This window comes from Schistocerca nitens, chromosome 2 (assembly GCF_023898315.1).
Source record: "Schistocerca nitens isolate TAMUIC-IGC-003100 chromosome 2, iqSchNite1.1, whole genome shotgun sequence".
Classification (NCBI taxonomy): Eukaryota; Metazoa; Arthropoda; class Insecta; order Orthoptera; family Acrididae; genus Schistocerca; species Schistocerca nitens.
Window position 1 is genome coordinate 469,686,513 of NC_064615.1, and position 25,258 is coordinate 469,711,770.

Below are 25,258 nucleotides of genomic sequence, written 5' to 3' on the forward strand. Positions count from 1 at the left end.
CCCTCGGCCAGTACAGTTATGTAGCCTTGGCCAGGCTACCTGAGTGCCTGCACATCAGCTGTTTTGACCACCTGTGTCCATGGGCACCTGATGGTCTGCGGGCATGCACACAAGCTAGAACAGCGTATCATAAATGTTAAATATATTCTTAGGTGAAAGCAAGTTAATTCGACTCAAAAGAATTTTAAGCAAACATCAGTTTGTAATTGGGCATCAACAGTCCAGAAAAATTTCTGATATTTAGAAAACCAAAAGAAGTAGACAGACTACTACAGCTCGATTGCTGCTCAGACCTCTGTCCCAACATACGATCAGCATCTTGCTACCAGTCCACCATAGTAATATCAGATTCTTAGTTTTACAGAATGCTCTGGTTAACTTCTGACCATAATTCTGTGGGCAACTTAACTGTATGTGCGGAAGTTCAATAACTGCTTCCAATCCAAAAGGAAGGTATTAACATCAACAATTTTTGTAGTAGAGCGTCTGCTCTTCTCTCTGAACTGTAGTTGTTTGAACTTATCCAGAGTACATCAGTACTTAATAAGAGAGAGAGAGAGAGGAGGGGGGGGGGTTGAAAGTGGGTAGAAAAGCTGATGCTGTTTATCTAAGGATAACAGAGACAAGAGAGGAATAACTGCATTATACCTGAAGCGTCACTGATCCATTAGTAACACATACACAGATAAAATGACTGTAATAGCATATAAACTTACATACCTCTCTCCCCTTTATGCTACCTCCAATCCTGAAATTACCTCCCACCATCTTCACCCTATCTTCCGTTCTCCACCTCCCTCTTTCTTTTCTGTCTGCCATTTTCTTCTATTCCTATTGAGTACACGGGTTAGTGGATAAAAAATTGCATGCGTATTCTAGTGAAGTAGGGCTCACATTTTCATTCTTATTTAGATATTCTGTGACTTCCCTAGATCCCTTCAGGTGAATTTCTTCACCTTGGATGGAGTCAGTGCCATTTCTCATCCTCATCCAGCTCAACTAGTGCTTTGACTCAAATGACCTCAATGTTAGCACACAGGCAAGATGAGGCAGTAGTTGCAACACTGGATGTACTGTCTGGAGGAAATATTTCAAATCAGCTATTCAAAAAACACAGATGATGTGACTTACCGAACGAAAGTGCTGGCAGGTCGATCGACACACAAACAAACACAAACATACATACGAAATTCAAGCTTTCGCAACAAACTGTTGCCTCATCAGGAAAGAGGGAAGGAGAGGGAAAGACGAAAGGATGTGGGTTTTAAGGGAGAGGGTAAGGAGTCATTCCAATCCCGGGAGCGGAAAGACTTACCTTAGGGGGAAAAAAGGACAGGTATACACTCGCGTGCGCGCACACACACATATCCATCCGCACATACACAGACACAAGCAGACATTTGTAAAGGCAAAGAGTTTGGGCAGAGATGTCAGTCAAAGCGGAAGTACAGAGGCAAAGATGTTGTTGAAAGACAGGTGAGGTATGAGCGGCGGCAAATTGAAATTAGCGGAGATTGAGGCCTGGCGGATAACGAGAAGAGAGGATATACTGAAGGGGAAGTTTCCATCTCCGGAGTTCTGACAGGTTGGTGTTAGTGGGAAGTATCAAGATAACCCGGACGGTGTAACACTGTGCCAAGATGTGCTGGCCGTGCACCAAGGCATGTTTAGCCACAGGGTGATACTCATTACCAACAAACACTGTCTGCCTGTGTCCATTCATGCGAATGGACAGTTTGTTGCTGGTCATTCCCACATAGAAAGCTTCACAGTATAGGCAGGTCAGTTGGTAAATCACGTGGGTGCTTTCACACGTGACTCTGCCTTTGATTGTGTACACCTTCCGGGTTACAGGACTGGAGTAGGTGGTGGTGGGAGGGTGCATGGGACAGATTTTACACCGGGGGCGGTTACAAGGGTAGGAGCCAGAGGGTAGGGAAGGTGGTTTGGGGATTTCATAGGGATGAACTAAGAGGTTACGAAGGTTAGGTGGATGGCGGAAAGACACTCTTGGTGGAGTGGGGAGGATTTCATGAAGGATGGATCTCATTTCAGGGCAGGAATTGAGGAAGTCGTATCCCTGCTGGAGAGCCACATTCAGAGTCTGATCCAGTCCCGGAAAGTATCCTGTCACAAGTGGGGCACTTTTGGGGTTCTTCTGTGGAATGTTCTGGGTTTGAGGAGATGAGGAAGTGGCTCTGGTTATTTGCTTCTGTACCAGGTCAGGAGGGTATTTGCGGGATGCGAAAGCTGTTTTCAGGTTGTTGGTGTAATGGTTCAGGGATTCCGGACTGGAGCAGATTCGTTTGCCACGAAGACCTAGGCTGTAGGGAAGGGACCGTTTGAAGTGGAGTGGGTGGCAGCTGTCATAATGGAGGTACTGTTGCTTGTTGGTGGGTTTGATGTGGACGGACATGTGAAGCTGGCCATTGGACAGGTGGAGGTCAATGTCAAGGAAAGTGGCATGGGATTTGGAGTAGGACCAGGTGAATCTGATGGAACCAAAGGAGTTGAAGTTGGAGAGGAAATTCTGGAGTTGTTCTTCACTGTGAGTCCAGATCATGAAGATGTCATCAATAAATCTCTACCAAACTTTGGGTTGGCAGGCCTGGGTAACCAAGAAGGCTTCCTCTAAGCGACCCATGAATAGGTTGACATACTAGGGGGCCATCCTGGTGCCCATGGCTGTTCCCTTTAATTGTTGGTATGTCTGGCCTTTGAAAGTGAAGAAGTTGTGGGTCAGGATGAAGCTGGCTAAGGTAATGAGGAAAGAGGTTTTTGGTACGGTGGCTGGTGATCGGCGTGAAAGGAAGTGCTCCATCGCAGCGAGGCCCTGGACGTGCGGAATATTTGTGTATAAGGAAGTGGCATCATTGGTTACAAGGATGGTTTCCGGGGGTAACAGACTGGGTAGGGATTCCAGGCGTTTGAGAAAGTGGTTGGTGTCTTTGATGAAGGATGGGAGACTGCATGTAATGGGTTGAAGGTGTTGATCCACGTAGGCAGAGATATGTTCTGTGGGGGCTTGGTAGCCAGCTACAATGAGACGGCCGGGATGATTGGGTTTGTGAATTTTAGGAAGAAGGTAGAAGGTAGGGGTGCGGGGTGTTGGTGGGGTCAGGAGGTTGATGGAGTCAGGTGAAAGGTTTTGTAGGGGGGCTAAGGTTCTGAGGATTCCTTGAAGCTCCGCCTGGACATCAGGAATGGGATTACCATGGCAAACTTTGTATGTAGTGTTGTCTGAAAGCTGACGCAGTCCCTCAGCCACATACTCCCGACGATCAAGTACCACGGTTGTGGAACCCTTGTCCGCCGGAAGAATGACGATGGATCGGTCAGCCTTCAGATCACAGATAGCCTGGGCTTCAGCAGTGGTGATGTTGGGAGTAGGATTAAGGTTTTTTAAGAAGGATTGAGAGGCAAGGCTGGAAGTCAGAAATTCCTGGAATGTTTGGAGAGGGTGATTTTGAGGAAGAGGAGGTGGGTCCCGCTGTGACGGAGGACGGAACTGTTCCAAGCAGGGTTCAATTTGGATACTGTCTTGAGGAGTTGGACCATTAGGAGTAGGATTAGGATCATTTTTCATCGTGGCAAAGTGATATTTCCAGCAGAGAGTACGAGTGTAGGACAGTAAATCTTTGACAAGGGCTGGTTGGTTGAATCTGGGAGTGGGGCTGAAGGTGAGGCCTTTGGATAGGACAGAGGTTTCAGATTGGGAGAGAGGTTTGGAGGAAAGGTTAACTACTGAATTAGGGTGTTGTGCTTTCAGATTGTGTTGATTGGAATTTTGAGGTTTTGGGGGGAGTGGAGCTGGAAGTGGGAGATTGAGTAGATGGGAGAGACTGGGTCTGTGTGCAATGAGAGGAGGTTAAGGTTTGCTGGAAAGGTTGTGAAGGGTGAGTGAGTTGCCTTTCCGGAGGTGGGAAACTAGGAGATTGGATAGTTTTTTGAGGTGGAGGGTGGCATGCTGTTCTAATTTGCGATTGGCCTGTAGGAGGATGCTCTGGACAGAGTTTTTTGAGGTGGGGGGTGGCAGCTATTCAGTTTTACATGGCTTCCCTAAATTACTAGGGTGGTTCTTTTTATAAAGACATTACCAATTTTCTATCACCTCATTGTCCAATCCAAGTTTGTGGTCCCTCTGTAATGAACTTATTGTCTTCATGATATTAATGGAAATCCTACCCACCTACTCAGAAAATATGCATTGCTGAATGTACACTCTTCATGAGGTGATCTGTCACCCTGATGCTGTTCATAATATTGGTTACCTTGAATATCTTATTATAGTCACCTTTTTGTTTGAGTCTTCATGCAGTGGTCCTGCTATGCGATGTCATTAATTGCACCATGAAACTTCATCTCCGTCTGCAGAGGGTCAAGGGCTTTAAGAGAACTTGTATTCTGTAGCAACTGCCTACAAAACCATGTGACCACCCTTTAAAGAATTCTCTATGTTGTGTTCTAACTTTTCTTGTAAACCATTACAACATCGAGTGAGCAGGTCACTCACTCACAACATGCTCATAGCCAATCTGAACATGATAACTTATAGAATGACAGGTAGTAAGTAAGAGATGTCACAATATAGCTTCTTTTGTTCTGGGGCTAGACCATTGTCGTCAGATCCCTTCTTCTCTTGTGTCCACAGCATCCCCAAAGTGTGACTGCAAAGTGTAAAAGACTTCCTTATCGCAAGTAAAGACGTTCACACTTTATCTTGTGACACGTGGTCTGAGGCTCCTTGCCACGGTTCATGCAGCTTCCCTCTTCAGAGGTTCGAGTCCTTCCTTGGGTATGGGTGTGTGTTGTCCTTAACATAAGTTAGTATAAGTTAGATTAAGTAGTGTGTAAGCTTAGGGACCTCAGCAGTTTGGTCCCATAGGAACTTACCACAAATTTCAAAACATTATCGTGTCTTGTTGATGCACTGTGCTCACATTTCTCCCTTCATATCTACAAATAGTGCACGCAGTGGGCATGATTAAAAATCCCGTTTCTCCACAAAAGTGTTTCAGTGGTACAATAGGAAGAAGTTATACTTGTTGCTTATTAAATAACATGTGTATCACTGCACTACCTACGTACCTTATTTCTTACATTCATTCATTCTATCAGTCAGTGCCTCTCTGACTGCTCTTTGAATTCATCTTCTTTATTATACTCCATTCCCAATGTCTGACATACACTTATCTTGTACTCTGTTTATTTGATTCTGTTTTTCCCTTTAATAAGTCACAATGGTAGATTCTTCCTCTAGTTGTATTTTGGAAGTTGTCTTTTACCAAAGTTAATTTATTATTTGTGTGCATCAGCAAAGTGTACTGTCACATAAAGGCAAGCAAAGCTCACACTAGAGTTTAGAAAGATGGAGTTTTCCAACATTCTTTGCCACCTATGTTCTGATCTATTTTTAAGTTAATCAAACAAGAATTTTAGCAGACTACCTCATTCACACATAACAAATATGACAGAATTAACTAAACAGTAAAAATAATGTGTAATTTATAGAAATACTGAATATCAGTTACTTGTGTTACAACAATATTATTGTTGGTAAAAAACATTGAACACCTACAGCAATTTATCTGTGGTGAAATTGTGCAAGCTATCATAGTTACGTGTCTGCCTTTCATGGCAATTTGTTTTAGGAGATAATCATAATGCATTGTGTAGTTTTAGCGATGGCCCTTTACACGGATCTAATGTGTTTAATTTGTATGTTGTTAATCATCATTTAAAACGATTCAGCATTTTCTCTGCAGAACATTTCTCTAATTGTTTTTGTTTGTAGATGATTTGGAAATGCTTCATCATCATTTCTTTTCTGGATCATTTTGACAATGTTTTTGTTATGTGTTGTGAACAGTCTTCAAAATTTTTACACCACACCATCTGTTAGATGATCCAACTCACACCAACATCCAACCCTTGCTTGAATGTAAACTTCATAATGACCTAGAATGGCTACGTAGCGTTCCATTTCATTGGTTTTATCATATTTTTGACAGCTGAAGGATCCAGGGTATTTGAAAACTTGATTGAACAGCTAACTTACTTCTTCATTGTTTTTACAAATTAATCTCATTGTTATACTCCAGAATTACTGTTGAGTTATTATTTCTTGTCAAATTAGTTTAGATTTGCTTTCAATATTAGTACAATTTTGCATGAGGTAATGATGAGTGCCATACAACGTGTGTGTAAAAGAAATAGCATGATACTGCATACTTAAATCAAGAGCTCTGTTGTCTTAAAGTATTGCAGTGAGTCTGTGCAGTTTTGTACTTACTTGATGTGAACCATTTAAGTGGTATTTCTTTCTGATTGCATTCACATCATGTCACAATATGTTAATATTGTGACATGATTATGCTTTTGTGGATATTGAGGTGTTAATGCAGTTCTGGTATACGTAGTATTTGTTTGTTGAGTGCCTCTGATAATGGACCTTCAGATTATTATCTATATATTTACAGAGGACACAACAGACCTATCTGGTCTCTTGATGTAGACTCTCTGGGGATGTTTGCTGTCACAGGATCCAGTGATTATACTGCCAGACTCTGGTCACTTGATAGGACGTATGCTTTGCGTGTGTTCATCGGACATACACAAGATGTTGAGGTAAGTCCACTGCACTTATTTGTGTGCTTTATGTCTTCCTTACCTAGCAAACATTTTGTGAGAGAAGTAATAATAACATAATTACATTGTATATAGTTGAGCTGACTAACTCAAACAATGGAAAATCCAGGGTGGAATGTAACAATGTTATGAGAAGGAAAGTTGCTGCTCACCATATAGCAGAGATGCTGAGTCGCAGATAGGCACTTTAAGAGTGAAAATCTTTTTGTTGTGCTTATCTGCAACTCAGCATCTCTGCTATATGATGATTTGAATAACTGTTACACATGTTCTTGCACATGCCTTTGTGTAGTTTATATTGTAGTGATTGAAATAGTTGAAAAGTGCTGACTAAACTTCAGTTAGTGAATTATTACAAAAAATAAAATTTTAAGCATAACAAGACACATTGTTGCTATGTATAAAGTAGTGTTTACTGAAATAATCAATATCGTTTTTAGTGTAGTGAAACCCAAGTGTAACTTATACTCTTTGGAAAGGTCTGTGAGAGTTGTCCCCCACCTACGTTTTCATTGTTCCCCACCTACGTTTTGATTGGTATCCTTTTACCAATTCAATGTGTGTTTTAATAACTACTTCTGCTGCTCCTAGTTATTCAGATTCACAAATTCTTTAAGTATATGCATCATAAGGTTGATTACAATGATTGTTTTTATGTAAAGAAATATTTCGCTTTTCAAAACAGAGGCAACTTACTTTTTGCTGATATTGCTATGTTTCTCATTTTCATTTGGACAGAATTACTTGTGCTTTTACCTGTGTATAATGGCAAACATTTTAGTAGTAAGCTCTTGCATACAATACAACAAAATTGCCAAGATTCTTTCGAATCTTGTAACACATTATGATTCACTTAAACATACCATTAGTCAGCCTTTGTCCAGTTCGTGTGTCATCTCCTCTGAGAGGAACACATGCTGGAGATGTTTAGACAAATTACATCGGCTATAGTGCTGCTTTTTGATGAGATTTATCTGCACTGGTAAGTTTTGGCATTCAAAATAATTATTTTACCTTCTGCTAAACAATTTTCTCTCTGAACTTTTACCATGGGATTATTACATGATTCTCCTCTGACATTAATATATTGTTGACTAAGTCTATGCAGTTTCTTGTATGATATTGTGGTCATTAGAAAAGAAGAAGAAAGACCTATACTGGCATGTTGCATAGAAAACATACTCACAAAATATCTTCATTACATACTTGATACAACTGTAGCTTGTAGATATACAGTTGCTGGAGATACGTGTCCCGCAAGTGGATACTGAATTGATTTAATAATGATTACAAACTATACCTCCTGAAACTTAGTTGTGAATGAACTTCTACATTCTCAGCTTGGTTCCATTATTAACTGAAGTTGTTGCCTACTTCAGTGACATACTGGATGTTTAAAAAAAAGTTTGACATATTTATCAAAACTAGAAGACAAGTTCCTGTAATTCTGTGTTCAGAGACCAGTACCTGGTGAGATATGGATTTTACTTATGGTGACTAATGTGCAGTATTTGGTGACGTAGGCTGCCTTAATATAGCAGTTAATTGCACATGCATGCATGGTCATAGCTTGCAGTACACTGATTATAGTGCTGATGCCAGTCGTAGCAGTGCAACAACCTGCTGCATCCGTCAGTTAGGCTGTTATGTCTGTGCGCTACATTAGTAGAATAAGACTAGTGATTCTGTGCACAGTCAGTGAACTGTAGTGTAAATGGTGGACAGGAGGCCTAATATTCCACGGGCGAAATGGCAGTCAAGTATTCTTTTATGGGTTAGTCGACAGCAGCAATCTGCAGACCTGTGAGCTGTATACTGAACGACATCCATAATGTGCCATTTCATCTATAAGAATATTCAGCAGGCTATTCCAGGGAATTGCAGGCATTAGATCATTCACAATAAGGATAATGGACCACTGTAGCCTTTCACAGTTTGCATGCCAGAGATAAAGGAGCAGGTATTGCAACATTCACATGGTGATCCTGAAACAAGTGTCCAAAGAATTAAAATTTTGTAATTATCAACTTTTCTCTTGCGTGATCAGTTCTGCACAAGCAGTTGCTTTATCCCTTTTGTATGCAACGCTTGCAAGCCATTTGGCTGGTAGGCCACCGTGCCTGATTACAGTTCTGCCACTGGTTTCTATAACAGATTGCTGAAAATCTGCAATTCACAACTTGCATTTTATTTTCAAATGAGTCAGGATTTGTGAGAGATGGCATAATAAATTACCACAGTACACACACAAGGGGAGTGCAGATCTTCTAGCAGTCAGGGAACTGAGGTATCAGGATCGCTTTGGTATTAGTATATGAGCAGAGATTGTCAATGATAGACTCATAGGGTCACAAACTGTGCCAAACAGTTCTACGGTATCTGTATATCACCGATTTCTACATGATGAATTACTAGCACTGTTGAGGAACATTACGCTTGCTGAAAGACAATGAGTGTGGTTTATGCATGAGTAGGCACCACACCATTTTGTACAGATCGTACAAACAGTACCTTACCGCAACATTCCCTGGGTGATGGATTGGTCTGGGAGGTCCAGTAGCTTGGCCAGCCCATTCACCAGAACAGAATTTGTTGGATTTCTAGCTATGGGTACATTTAAAGGCATCGCTCAATGCATGTAACTCCGTCTGAAAGGAGCCAGTGTATTTAAAAAAGTGCATGCTTCAATGCGAAGGAGGGTTAAAAGATGTGTCAGGATGTGTGGTAACCATGTGCAGCATTGCCTATACTGTATCTTTCTATGTAACAGGCAGATGGGAATGAGAAAACAGATTTATCCATATCCCAACAGGTATTGGTTACTGGACATATCATTAAAGGAACTTTTCATCTAGTTTTGACCAGAACTACATCCTTAAAAAAGAATCCTGTATATAGTGAAATAATTTGATCCAACTGTTAAAAGCCTCACAGTGCCAAATGACCAGTAACTTGACTTGCGATATAGTTGAAGGTATCCAACAGATATATGAAAGAGTTTTAGAATGAAGCGGATATTAAAAGGATGTCTTATTTACCTAAGGCTAAAATGTAAAATGTAGAAAAAATAATTATAATGAATGTCGTGGTGCTAGAGGGATGTCAGTTACATGATCCATGGGCCACTTTGCAATAGATCATAGAGACATTGAACAAGTCAGTTCACAGAATATTAACTTAATTGGTATTTAAGTATAGCTGCATGCTATCCATGCACTGATGAGTTCATATAAAGGTACACAATATTTAGTTATCAACACAAATATATTTAACACACTTTTGCACAAAGTAAGCCACAAGTTTCTATGTTAAAACTCTTCTTTGAAATAGGAGAAATTGCCCAGAAGGAACTTCAGCTTAGTTTCAAATTTAATGTATATGTACTGTCTCCACATGTTCAATACCACGATTAACTGATTCAAAATTTTTGTTGAAAGGGTAACTTACAGAATCAGAGAGAGAGAGAGAGAGAGAGAGAGGTTACACTGCAACAACATGTGAGTGAGTGGCAAATTACGTAACAGTTTCTCACTCTGATGTCTCAAAATACGTTGTTACTTATATATTGTAGATGAACACTTTTGATTTGAGAGGTTTAGCTCTGGAACCAAATAGGATGTGCTCTAGAAGCTTTAAAAGTGGGTAAAAATAAGAGGAAGAAGATGAATTGATTGATGATTTAAATTTCAGTATTTAAAACAGGTGTCATCGTTCTTTTTAATTTTTGTTCCAGTCTGTATCATACCATCCTAGTTGTAAATATATAGCTACTGGATCAACTGACAAAACTGTCAGGTTATGGACTGTGTCAGAGGGAAAGTTGATACGAATATATGCAGGTCATCGAGCAGCAGTCCAAGTTGTGAGATGCAGTCCAAATGGGAAATACATTGCTTCAGCTGGTAAGTCCCTAGTTGATTTTTATTATTATATAGTAAAATGCAAGGATCATGAAGCAAAAATCAAGTTTAGTTTACATTTGTATAGAACCATACTGTCACTCTTCCTGTATCTTGAGATTAGATTTTGCTGTTCATAGCTGACAATTACTCCACTATCCGCACTCTGTCAGAGATCTTTGTACCCACACACGCCCCATTAAAGAGAAAGCGTTATTCCTTAATTTCTTGATTTATGGTACATCAGGTTAATCATTTGATTGATTTTTAACATGTTAAGTCAGAGGCAGTTTACATGTCGCTTGCAATATTTACATCGTAAAATATGTGTGACTAATAGTGGATACTATTTGTTTTCTGATGTTTTCCTAACATGATGGATAGAAGATATATTTCCAGCTAATCAGCTTGGTTAATGATTCCATGTCTCTGCACAATATTTCAGTGAAATTTGCTCGCTATAGTGAATAAAAAAATAAGTAAAAATAAGAGAAAGAAGATGAAACAATGGAATCCAGATCAAATGTAACAATATTATGAGGAGGACAGTTGCTACTCAACATGTAGCGGAGATGCTGAGTCGCAGATAGGCACAACAAAAAGACTGTCACTGATGACATCTCCTGAATTGCGTACCTGGCTAGACCCTCATAAATGTATCTTCTGTCTACACTATTGTTAAAACAGATCAAACAGTACATATAGACAAAAATATTGTGGGTAAAATCAACCAAAATTATGCTATAGTTAGAAATTGGAGCAGTTGTGACCTATATAACAACACATGTACTGCAACACACTCCTTTTCTATTATAAAACTATTATATAGTTGTCTTGGCAGCCATGGTTCTTACATGCAGTGTTAGACTTGTTTATGGTATAAGATTTTTAAGTCCAATTTTATACCTCTTGGTTTACTTGTGACACAAGCAAAACTACATGGGGAATGTCTATCAGTTTAAAGGTTCGCAGACAATGTTGCCATTTTTTCTGAAGCCACAGATAACGTGAACTATTAATTGGAGTGGCAGGCTGTGTAGCACTAAATTTGAACTAAGTTTAACATTAAAACCAAAGAGATTAAGAACAATCATCCTACACTTTCTTCTTCTAAGGTGGACCCACACATTCTGGAGTGATGTGTTGCAGTGGTTAGCAAACTAGACTCACAGTTGGGAGGACGATGGTTCCAATCCCTGTCCAACAATTAGGTAGGAGCAGATAAGGATTAGAGTACTTGAAAAAGATAATTGAGGAGATTGACTGTAGTAAGTACTTAGATATAAAAAGGATTACTGGAGAATAGGGAAGAAACAAACGAAACTGAGTAAAGAGGAGGATGATCAAGATACTACAATTAAAAAAAAAACTCTGTCCAATTGCTGTTATAAACATAACACTACGTTACCTTTGATACTGAACGTGATTTACTGGCTGTGTTGTATGAGGGTTCCCCGCAGCTGTACCAAGATCTTTGTAAACTGATCACTATAAAAGTACAGTTGCAAACCAGGATAATTGCTAACATTACATCTTGTACCAGTGTCATACATTTAGTAAAATTAGTAAAGTCTTTCTGCTTACATGAAGTAGCAATTTCTACAAAACAGTGAAGTTGACACCTGAAATTGAAACGTGTTACTATAAAACTTAGTATAGACTAATTTTTATGTGGTAGGCCTAGAAATCGTAATCGACAGTTATGTAATGTATTTATTTGTAACTGTAACTTTAATGACACTTCTATTGTACACACACACACACACACACACACACAAGAAACATTATTTGAAAACAATTAACATCATGAGACTATATTATTGAAAACAATTAACTTCATGAGAATATTACCACCTATTAATAAAATACAAAATTAAGTTCCTTTTGTTTTGCCAGTATTCAGTTTTTGGCAGTAAAGTGTTTCAGCGAACTCTACAGTGAAATGCATATAAAGAGCACCATAGTCCCACCTATGTGACACAAACCTGAATCCAGTGTTTGAGTTAATCCATCCAGCTGAAAGGAAGTTCTGAAGTATTAATCTTTTAAAGAATGAATAGAGAAAATTCTGTCATGGTTAATTATCGGGGTATCACACAAAAAATAGTGAGGAACCGTCATGGCCACACAGAGAAAAGCATTTTAGGTTAAAAAAATTGTACGTTCATATACTTCGAAGGCCTCAAAGACTGTGAGGATAGTATTGTTGCACATAATTATCTCGTTTAAGCAACCACTCAATTGAGTAGACAGATCGTGGAGATTTGTACAGTACTCATTGTCGTAGTCTCCTAGTCTACATTTACATCTCCTACTAATGATGAGATGCTACAAATTGATATCTACATGTATACTATGCAAACCACTATGAGGTGTATAGCACAGGGTACGTTCCATTGTACCAGTTATTAGGATTTCTTCCTGTTCCATTCATGTTTGGAGTGTGGGAAGAAGGATCTTTGAATACCTCCATGCATGCGATAATTAGTCTAACCTTATCCTCTCGATATTTACATGAGTGATATGTAGGGGGTTGTAGTATATCCCCAGAGTACTCATTTAAAGCAGGTTTTTTAAACTTTGTTAATAGACTTTCTCAGGATAATTTGCCAGTTCAGTTCCTTCAGTATCTCTGGGACACTCACTCTTGGATTAAAGAAACCTGCGACTATTCGTGCTGCCCTTTTCCGTATACATTCATATCTCCTGTCAGTCATATCTGGTATGGGTCTCACACAGTTGAGCAATATTCTAGGAGGGATTGCACTTGGGTGATTGCACTTCCCCAGAATTCTACCAATAAATCGAAGTGTACCACCTACTTTACCCACGACTGAACCTACGTGATCATTCCATTTCATATTCCTACAAAGTGTTACACCCAGGTATTTATATGAGTTGGCCAGTTCCAACAATTACTCATTGATATTATAGTCATAGGATACTACCTTTTTTTTTTTTTTTTTTGTAAAACTTCATATTTCTGAACATTTAGAGCTAGTTTCCAATCTCTGCACCACATTGAAATCTTATCAAGATCTGACTGAATATTTATGCAGCTTCTGTCGGATGTTACTTCATTAAAGATAACTGCATCATCTGCAAAAGCCTGATTCTTACTACTAATATTGTCGGCAAGATCATTAATATACAATATGTACAGCAAAGGTCCCAACATACTTCCCAGGGGCACACCAGAAGCTACTTCTACATCTGACGATGACTCTCCATCCAGGATAACATGACCTCCCTACCAAAAAGACCTCAGTCCAGTAACAAATTTCATTTGATTCCCCATGTGATCGTACTTTCGACAGTATGCGCGAGTGTAGTACTGAGTGAAATGCTTTTCGGAAATTAAGAAACACTGCATCTACCTGATTGCCTTGATCCAAAGCTTCCAGTATTTCATGTGAGAAAAGTGTGAGTTGGGTTTCACATGATCAATGTTTTCAAAATCCATGTTGGTTGGCTTTGAGGAGGTCATTCTGTTCGAGATACCTTATTATATTTGAGCTCAGAATTTATTCTAAGATTCTACAACAAGTCTGTGTCAAGGATATTGGATGGTAGTTCTGTGGATCACTTCTACTACTCTTCTTGTAGACGGGTGTGACCTGTGCCTTTTTCCAAGAACTTAAGATAGATTACAGTTAGAAGAAGGACTAACTCAGCCACAAATTCAGTATGGAACCTAACATGGATTCCATCAGGGCCTGGAGCTTTGTTCAGTTTTAACGATTTCAGCTGTTTCTCAACACCACTGACACTAATATTTATTTCATTCATCTTTTCAGCGGTACGAGGATTACATTGGGGCAAATCTCCTGGGTTTTACTTTGCAACGGAGTTATGCATTTCAGCTTTTGCTTTGCTACCCTCAGTTTCAGTTGCAGTCTCATTCACAAGGGACTGGACACTGGTGTTGGTGCCATTAACAGCCTTTACATACGATCAGAATTTCTTTGGCCCTATGCTTTGTTGTACACCTATTATGCCAGTAATCTCGATTTCTTTAGAAGTTTCTTTGCAGTGACTGTATACCATGGAGGTTCTCGTCCATTATGAACTGTTCTACTTGGGACATACCTGTCCAGTGTGTAGTCAACTATTCTTTTAAACTCGAGCCCGAGTTCCTCTACAGGCATCTGACTAGTGCTCAAAATTTCAAGTTCCTCAGTGAGATATGACACTATTGATTTTTCTCTAGTTTACTGATCATGTATATCAATAGTAGCTTGAACACTCAGCGAATAATTTGCCTTGTTTTGTATATCTTGATTCTTCTTGTGTGGATAGATCTTACATTCTATTGCCATCATTACTTAGAATGTGCTTAATTGTAACAACTGATCATATCATAACTCTGTTGTCTTTATCGAATACAACTATAACAACACAGTAATTTAAAGGTTCCCTGCAAGCAACGACTTCTACAGTGGCAGTTTTCTGTTTGTAATATAACCAGTGTCTAATTTACATATCTGTTGTACGTTATAATCAGTATACTTACTGCATGTTTTGCTGCTCAAAGATTACAGTTCTGGGATTGTAAAACATCTTGGAAGTCTTACAGACTTTGCTTCTCTCAATGTAGTCACTGTTACAATCCTCTTTACGATCACATCTGATCAGTATCAAAATTTCTCCATTAATTCTATTAGCTGCCTGTAACAATTAATTACAACAAAGCCCTGCCCATTGCACTTACTTATCTAAACAAAATAGAAATTAAATGTAAATATGTCAAATGGTTATTGAACAAACAATTGGAATAACATTATTCATGGAACTTTGTGGCAAATTACAACCATGTGCCAGAACCCTGAATTTTTCAGTTTTACTGTTGATTCCAGGTGAGGACAAACGAATCAAGGTATGGGATATTCCGTCTGCAGCTACTGTGGCTGAGTTTAAAGGACACTCTAATGCTGTTGTGAGTTTATCATGGACACCTGACAGTGAGTATCTTGCTTCCTGTGCATTAGATGGGACCATAAGGCAGTGGAATGTGGCTCGTTGTGTGAACAGGGAAATGGGAACTGGAGAAGACGGTGAGGGAGGTGAAACAGATGCTGCTAAGAATGCAGAAACTCGGACAGAGACTGCTAGTACATCTGTAGAAAGCCATGGTCCCACTTCTCCGAGTGCATCACATACTGTAGTGAGTGTCAGTGCTGAAACTACTCCATCTAACATATCATCATCTGCAGCGCCTTCAACAAGCTCTGCATCACCTGGTCCTGCCCCATTGGTTACTGGACAGCCTATTGCAGGGCCATCTTCTGCAACAACTTATGACACAGTTTCTGATGACCCCATGGAAGGACCATCAACTGGTGTCCCAACACCAGAAGTGTCTGAGAACACAGCAGAAACTGCCAGTGCTCCAGTGACTAGGTTCGTACCTTTCAAATATTTCTGGTTGTCCCATATTTCATTGTAGCATGTGTGCATTATTGTGGTGATGTGAACACAGTATAAATTAGGATACCGTATTGCTTTGTGTTTTTATAATGGTTCACACTTTATCAGTATTTAATGATGATAATGTTTCAGTCTGCTACTCAGTGTGACATAACTGCTTAATGTGATAGAAATATAATCACTTATTGTGTGATCTTGTGCCTCTTCCATTTCCCTCTCTGTGTATCACTTATTATCAGCAGTAATAGATCTGTATCAACCACAGCAGAAGCTGGAAGTGTTGAGAAAGGGATGAAACAGAGGGAAGAAGGGAAAGTGGCAGTTATGGCCCCACCATGGGTGTTATATGCTGTCCACTATGGCTGATTCCAGAAGTGTAACATTTCTCATTTGAGAAGGCAAAGTTATTATTGTTGTCTGTCTGGAAAGAATTGCATGGAATTAAAAATTGAACATATCAGTTTAAATGATTAAAATTCTTCAAAGTAGAGCCCTTGGGCATTAACCCATCCTTTGTCAGAAATTTCCATACTTACTAGGCATCCTTGAAATAGTTTTTCTGGAACAGCATGTAGGATCATTGCTGAAGTCTTTCATATTATCCACTATTTTCAAATGACATTGTTTTAATACAGTGACACAAGAGAAATCGAGCTGTACAGAGGTTCGGTCAATGTAGCCAAGAGAAGAAGAGATACTCTCAGACCAAAAGGCTTATTTGGCTGGGATCATTGTTGTGGTGCAGTAGCTAGTTAGTTGCAGTGTCTTTTTCTGATGTGTGTGATCTCTGTTTGACTGTTAAGCACTTCCATATGAGCAAAATATTGACAGTTGCCTATCAGGTACAAACAATGGACAATGCCCTTGCTCTGAAGCATACAGTGAACATTGCTTTTGCTCTCAACAGCCTCAGATGTGTGTTTTTTGGATGAGGAGAGATATACAGGGTGTTACAAAAAGATACGGCCAAACTTTCAGGAAACATTCCTCACACACAAATAAAGAAAAGATGTTATGTGGACATGTGTCCGGAAACGCTTAATTTCCATGTTAGAGCTCATTTTAGTTTCGTCAGTATGTACTGTACTTCCTCGATTCACCGCCAGTTGGCCCAATTGAAGGAAGGTAATGTTGACTTCGGTGCTTGTGTTGACATGCAACTCATTGCTCTACAGTACTAGCATCAAGCACATCAGTACGTAGCATCAACAGGTTAGTGTTCATCACGAACGTGGTTTTGCAGTCAGTGCAATGTTTACAAATGCGGAGTTGGCAGATCCCCATTTGATGTATGGATTAGCATGGGGCAATAGCCGTTGCGCGGTACGTTTGTATCAAGACAGATTTCCAGAACGAAGGTGTCCCGACAGGAAGATGTTCGAAGCAATTGATCAGCGTCTTAGGAAGCACGGAACATTCCAGCCTATGACTCGCGACTGGGGAAGACCTAGAACGATGAGGACACCTGCAATGGATGAGGCAATTCTTCGTGCAGTTGACAATAACCATAATGTCAGCATCAAAGAAGTTACTGCTGTACAAGGTAACGTTGTCCACGTCACTGTATGGAGAGTGCTACGGGAGAACCAATTGTTTCTGTACCATGTACAGCGTGTGCAGGCACTATCAACAGCTGATTGGCCTCCATGGGTACACTTCTGCGAATGATTCACCAACAATGTGTCAATCCTCATTTCAGTGCAAATGTTCTCTTTACGGGTGAGGCTTCATTCCAACGTGATCAAATTGTAAATTTTGACAGTCAACATGTGTGGGCTGACAAGAATTCGCACGCAATTGTGCAATCATGTCATCAACACAGATTTTCTGTGAACGTTTGGGCAGGCATTGTTGGTGATGTCTTGATTGGGCCCATGTTCTTCCACCTACGCTCAATGGAGCACGTTATCATGATTTCATACGGAATACTCTACCTGTGCTGCCAGAACATGTGCCTTTACAAGTACGACACAACATGTGGTTAATGCACGATGGAGCGCCTGCACATTTCAGTCGAAGTGTTCATACGCTTCTCAACAACAGATTCGGTGACCGATGGATTGGTAGAGGTGGACCAATTCCGTGGCCTCCATGCTCTCCTGACCTCAACCCTCTTGACTTTAATTTATGGGGGCACTTGAAAGCTCTTGTCTACGCAACCCCGGTACCAAATGTAGAGACTCTTCGTGCTCATATTGTGGACGGCTGTGATACAATACGCCATTCTCCAGGGCTGCATCAGCGATTCCATGCGACGGAGGGTGGATGCATGTATCCTCGCTAACGGAGGACATTTTGAACATTTCCTGTAACAAAGTGTTTGAAGTCATGCTGGTACGTTCTGTTGCTGTGTGTTTCCATTCCATGATTAATGTGATTTGAAGAGAAGTAATAAAATGAGCTCTAACATGGAAAGTAAGCGTTTCCGGACACATGTCCACATAACATATTTTTTTCTTTGTGTGTGAGGAATGTTTCCTGAAAGTTTGGCTGTACCTTTTTGTAACACCCTGTATATAGGTAAGATTTTGTGCCGCTGCATTTTGTCTCTGTGTTGAACTAAAAATTTGATGAAACTTCCTGGCAGATTAAAACTGTGTGCCCGACCGAGACTCGAACTCGGGACCTTTGCCTTTCGCCGGCAAGTGCTCTACCATCTGAGCTACCGAAGCACAACTCACGCCCGGTACTCACAGCTTTACTTCTGCCAGTATCTCGTCTCCTACCTTCCATACTTTACAGAAGCTCTCCTGCGAACCATGCAGAACTAGCACTCCTGAAAGAAAGGATATTGCGGAGACATGGCTTAGCCACAGCCTGGGGGATGTTTCCAGAATGAGATTTTCACTCTGCAGCGGAGTGTGCACTGATATGAAACTTCCTGGCAGATTAAAACTGTGTGCCCGACCGAGACTCGAACTCGGGACCTTTGCCTTTCGCGGGCAAGTGCTCTACCATCTGAGCTACCGAAGCACGACTCACGCCCGGTACTCACAGCTTTACTTCTGCCAGTATCTCATCTCCTACCTTCCAAACTTTGAAGTTTTGTCTATTCGTACAGTCCCTGATAGTGTTTGATCAATGTTTAGAGGTTCATGCACAAAATTGTCATTGCCCTGGGATTTTTTAATTCATGAATTTCCAGGTATTTTTCCAATGTAAACCTAAAGATACCACTTAAAACAGGTCCTGAGTTTTTTCCTTTGCTATACAGGCTGCTTCTTAAATACTTCTTCATCCATTTGGTCTACAAAAATGGATAGTACTTGGCAGTCACTTTTTAAACCTTTGCTAGGTAACCAATAAGAATATATATATTTTTTTAATATCACATCATTCTTAGTATTTCCAATAGTTGACTGAGTTCTATCCACTGCTTTGAATGCTGTTTCATGTCTGGTGCAAAGTGGGTGACTCATGCCTAGTGAAGTCCTGTTTTTACAGAACATGTTGCGCAAACGTTTTACTTACATACAAGGCCCATTAATTTTAAATTGGTAACATATCCAGTTTGCTATGTAAGAAGAGCAGGTGTACTGACCTGTACATTATTGTAAGGCCTCAATATAATATCTTATGGGGTTAACACACCTACATCATTACACATACAATTTACCTCTCTTCTTTCTTCATTTCGTTATTGGGCCAATGACAAGACATGACTCGAGAGACTGTCACCACAAATGTTTACTTGAAAGCTTTGCAGATTTTATTTCTTAAATGGTGTATGCAGTTTTCAGATTTTACAAATTAATCCAAGATTTAATAAACACATTTTCATAATTTTCTGTACAGATACACTTTTTTATATTTATCAAACAGTCATTCTAGTACCTTCCGCCGCGGAAGTCGAATACGCGGCAGAACAAATGGACGTCGTCAGCCCATAGAGGGCTCCACCTCCGTGGCGGCTATTCTGCGCCGCGTGGGCGCCACCGCTAAGCCACGTGCAGACAGCGGCCAATAGCCACTCCCTCTGGTTTCGTATATAGGGACCCGCTGTGCCCTAGTCCAGCCAGTCTGGTACTCGCTCTGGATTTCGTTTCTATCTCGGCGGTACTGCGTTCTGGTTGTTGCCCGTTGTTGACATTTGCCTGGCTCTGGTTCCGAGTGGATTTACGTTTGGTGTTTGGTGTTGTGATTTCCACAAGCCTCCGTTGTTATCTCTTCCTTGTTGTGTCGGTCGTGGTCGGTTGTTGTCAGTTGTCGTTGGTAGGAGTATGGAAGAGAAATTACTCATTCTCTTAGAGCAACAGCAGCAGCTCATGTGACAGCAGCAGCAGCAGTTGGAGGTCTTACAGACCTCACTGCAGTTGCTCTCGGACAGGGTCAATAAGCGGGATTCCCTCCCACCTCTTTCCCCAGGTGCCCCGCTTTCAGACACGTTCCCACGTCCGCCGTCGTTCCCACCGTTCAGTGACGCAAAAGAGGATTGGGAAACGTACCTGCTTTGTCTGAAGCAACATTCCACGGCCTTTCAGGTGTCGGATGACTCTCTGCAGCGGTCGTTGTTCTTGTCTTGGGCCTCATCGGACACGTTTTTCTTGCTCCGCAAGTTGGCACCGTTGGCCAATCGCGTGGCTCTCTCCTTTCACGAGATCTGTGTGTTGCTAACTAACTATTATTCCCAGCGATACCACGTGGTTGTGTCTCGCTTGGAATTCCATCAATACCACAAGCAGCCAGGTCAGTCCTACCGTTCCTGGGTGATGGATTTGCAAGGCCTCAGCCGCAAATGCAACTTCACGTGCACCAATCTGCAGTGCAAGGCGTCATATGCAGATTCGTTAATTTGGGATGTGGTCGTTCAACTGGTGCCCGATCCAGAGGTCCGCACTGTGACGTTAAAGTTGGACAACCCCTCGTTGGAAGACATTCTGCGTATTGCCCATTCCTTCGAAATTGCTCAAGTGGCGAACGAACTTCTCATGGCGCGGCCCCAGGTGGCTGCGGTCGAGTCCACTTCCCGCTCCACTCCTTATCGCCATCGACGGGGCGCAGTTTCCAGAGGGCACCGCCGTTGAGATTCCTCGCTGTCTGATGTCTGTATGGCGTCCAAACTGCCGGTCGCCCCTCGACGTCGGCCGTGTGGCCCCCTCCCGTCGTGCCCCCAGTGCTTCTCGGCCCACACTCAAGCTGACTGTCCCCATCGCTGGAAGACCTGTTCGCTCTGTGAGAAAGAGGGCCACCTTCGATCTGTCTGTCGTAGCCGCTCGACCCGCCCCTGTCCCGCCCCTGTGGGCCAACAGGAGGCTGTCCATGCTTTACATGCAGTCGCCCCTCAGACTGACATATTGGCTCAAAAGTTATTCCTCACCCTACGCATCTTTAACGAGGACGTCCGTTTCCAGGTCGATACGGGGGTCACAGTTTCTTTGGTCAATCTGAGGACATATGCACGTCTCGGGTCTCCAGAATTGTCCCCACCCTCTCAGAGGTTGGTCGCCTACGGCGACAGTTCCATCCCTCTCCGTGGGCAGTTTTCTGTCATGGCCATCTACAGAAACGTTCACCGGCCCCTTACCCCATTTGTGGTGGACCACCCGTCGGGCATTCGGGAGGACGTCGGTTCATTCTGTGGTTTCCCTAAATCGCTCCAGGCAAATGCCGGGATGGTTTCCTTGAAAGGGCACGGCTGACTTCCTTCCCTGTCCTTCCCTAATCCGATGAGACCGATGACCTCGCTGTCTGGTCTTCTCCCCCAAACAAACCCAACCACCTGTCGGCTTCGGACATTTTTGGACTAGATGTGTTTACACGGTTTGGCTTTTCCATTCAAGACGAAGTGCAGTTCTTTTCAACTACGGTTCCATTTCAGGACCTAGACGATCTGTGCGCGTCCTTTTCCTCCCTGTTTCCGGCAGACCTGGGCTGTGCTTCCAATTTCCAGGCACACATCACTTTACTGCAGAACGCACCGCCTCACTTTACTGCCGAACGCACGGCCTCACTTTTGTCGGGCTCAGCCTATCCCGGTAGCTTTGCGTGTGGCCGTCAAGCAGGAACTCGATCGGCTCCAGGCTGCGGGGGTTATCGAGGCAGTACAATCGAGTGCCTGGGCAACGCCCTTAGTGGTCATCAAGAAACCCAATGGATCGCTTCGTCTTTGTGGGGATTTTGGGGCTACGGTCAACGCTCAGTCTTTGGTCGAAACTTATCCCATTCCTCGACAGGAAGACCTTCTCGCTAAACTGGCAGGTGGTGAGTACTTTTCTAAGATTGATATGGCAGAAGCCTATCACCAATTGCTGTGGGATGAGGAATCGCAGGCGATCGTCGTCATCGACACGCCTTTCGGTCTCTATAAATACAAGCGTCTTCTGTTTGGCAATTCCTCTGCCCCTGCGATTTTCCAGCGGTATCTCGAGCAACTTACGCAACCAATACCGGCTTGTGTCAATTACCTCGATGATATCTTAGTCATGGGGCGCATGCGCCAGGAACATCTGGGCAACCTCAGTACCTTATTTCACGCCCTGCAGGCTGTGGGTTTACATTGTCGACTGGAGAAGTGCAGTTTTTTTTCAACCGGAAGTGGAGTGCTTAGGACATTGGCTCAGTAAAGATGGCATTCGCCCATCAGACCGCAATGTCGCAACCATCGATGCCCTTCCCCATCCACAAAACTTATCCGACCTCCAGGTATTTTTGGGGAAAGTCAAGTATTACTTAAAGTTCTTACCCCAAGCTGCCCACGTCGCGCATCCCCTAAATCGCCTGCATCGCAAAGGGGTACCTTACACGTGGATTTCTGCCTGCGATCAGGCTTTCGCCCGCCTGAAGACGATGCTGAAATCTGCCCCTTGCCTGACGCCTTTCTCTCCGGATCGTCCCTTGGTGGTGGCGGCCGATGCCTCAGCGTACGGGATTGGGGCAGTCCTGGCACACAGGAATGAGGATGGGTCGGAACAACCTGTGGCATATGCATCCAAGAAGTTAACCCCTGCGCAAAGGAATTACTCTCAGATCGAAAAGGAGGCTCTTGCCATTATTTTTACAGTTCAGAAATTTCACATTTATCTGTTTGGGGCGCAGTTCACCCTCCTCACGGATCACAAGCCCTTAGTGTCGCTTTTCGGGCCCATTCGCACCTCCCAGAACGGACGGCTCAGCGTCTTCAGTGCTGGGCGTTGTTCTTGCATCATTACACACCATCCGCTATAAGCCCACCAGTCAACACACTAATGCAGATGCCTTGTCACGTCTCCCAGCAGGACCCGATCCGGCGTTCGACCAGCAGTAAGTCCTGTGCTTTCACATCGACTCTGCCCGCCGGGAGACTCTTGATGGATTTCCTCTGACAGCCACGCAAATTGCCGCTTCCACGCGCAGGGACCCCATTCTGCGGCATGTCCTCCGCTATGTGACCCATGGTTGGCCTCCCTACCTTACCCGCCGTTTGAAAACTGACTTCAGCCCGTGGCGTCACGTCTCACACAGACTTTCGGTGATGGAGAACGTCCTCCTGTTGTCCACGGACTCGGACGCCCATCGGGTGATCATCCCTCCGGACTTACGCCGCCGCGTCCTGCACTTATTACACCGCGGACACTGGAGGATGTCTCGCATGAAGGCATTGGCTCGATGACATGTCTATTGGCCAGGGATCTATGGAGACATTGAGCACCTGGTTCGTGGTTGCACAGTGTGTGCACGTCATCAGGCTAGTCCTCCACAATCTTTCGCACCCTGGCCAACACCCAGCCAACCCTGGGACAGGATCCATCTCGATTTTGCAGGCCCCTTCTTAGGCTCCATGTGGCTCCTCATCATTGATGCCTATTCCAAATACCCATATGTGGTTCACATGGCGTCCACCACCACTTACGCCACCCTCACCACCTTGGCCCATGTGTTGGCCATTGAAGGCCTTCCTCAGACGTTGGTCACAGATAACGGGCCCCAATTCACGGCGTCCTCGTTCCAGACCTTCTGCTTCGCTAACGGTATCAAACACATTCGCTCTCCCCCCTTCCATCCTTCATCCAATGGCGCCGCGGAACACCTGGTCCGCACTTTCAAACAGCAGCTGATGAAATCAGTGGAGCCGTCGGCCACCACCTCGGCCCTCATCTTGTTTCTAAGCACCTACCGCACTACACCGGTGGCTGGTCATAGTCCTGCTGAACTCCTTCACGGGCGACAACCTCGGACCCTCCTCCACCTGCTGACCCCATCCCCTTCTGGGCCCCGCTCTCACTCCTCCTGGCGCTATGCCCCGGGCATGGCCGTGTGGGCCCGTTCCTATGGCAGCACACCTGCATGGACGCCCGCTACAGTGACAGCGGCTCATGGGCAGCGAGTGACGACCATACAGACACACAGAGGGCTCGAGCGTCGCCAACATAACCAACTCCACCCTCGGGCCCCTGCCTTGATTCCTCCCCCACCGCCTTCCCTGCTTCCTGGTGCAAACACGTCCCTCGAGGTGGAGCCCTTCCCTTCAACCTCCATCTCCTCGCCGGCTCTGCAGACACCCCTTCTGCCTCGCTGGGGTATAGAGACGCCCACTGACCCGCTGCCCTCTGGTGACACGTTGATGGATGCCGCAGACAGTCTTCCCTCCCCTCCCCCAGTGGTCCCTCCGGACGTCGTACAACCTGTGCCCTCGTTCCGCCCGCCTTGGCAACGTCCGGGGCTTTTCCGCCCCTATGCACCAATTTCGGGGGGATGGGATCTAGTACCTTCCACCGCGGAAGTCGAACACGTGGCAGAACAAATGGACGTGGTCAGCCCATAGAGGGCTCCGCCTCCGCGGCGGCTATTCTGCGCCGCGTGGGCGCCACCGCTAAGCCACGTGCAGACAGCGGCCAATAGCCACTCCCTCTGGTTTCGTATATAGGGACCCACTCTGCCCTAGTCCAGCCAGTCTGGTACTCGCTCTGGATTTCGTTTCTATCTCGGCGGTACTGCGTTCTGGTCATTGCTCGTTGTTGACATTTGCCTGGCTCTGGTTCCGAGTGGATTTATGTTTGGTGTTTGGTGTTGTGGTTTCCACAAGCCTCCGTTGTTATCTCTTCCTTGTTGTGTCGCTCATAGTCGGTCATAGTTGGTTGTTGTCAGTTGTTGTTGGTCTGTCGTCCGACTTGTCCTGTGTTTACCCGGTGGTGCGTGCTCCACCGCCGGCAGCTTCCCCGCCTGGCGGCTCCGATCTGCAGCCCAAGGTGTTCCCGCTGTTGGTTGTGATTACTACAGTCATGATTGACTTTTAAATGTATATGAATTAATTCAGTTTGATACACTCACTTCCAGCTTAGGACAATCAGCAGCCTATGTGGCTCAGT

General features: G+C 43.3%; 1 protein-coding gene across 1 annotated transcript in view; it reads left to right on the forward strand.

The window, feature by feature from the left end:
• Positions 1 to 25,258, forward strand: part of LOC126236385 (TAF5-like RNA polymerase II p300/CBP-associated factor-associated factor 65 kDa subunit 5L) — a 148,351-nt gene that overhangs the window by 119,531 nt on the left and 3,562 nt on the right. The window contains exons 9-11 of the mRNA XM_049945672.1: positions 6,480 to 6,627; positions 10,382 to 10,550; positions 15,404 to 15,947. Of these exons, the coding sequence (XP_049801629.1) occupies positions 6,480 to 6,627; positions 10,382 to 10,550; positions 15,404 to 15,947 (861 nt within the window). The remainder of the gene's footprint in view (positions 1 to 6,479; positions 6,628 to 10,381; positions 10,551 to 15,403; positions 15,948 to 25,258) is intronic.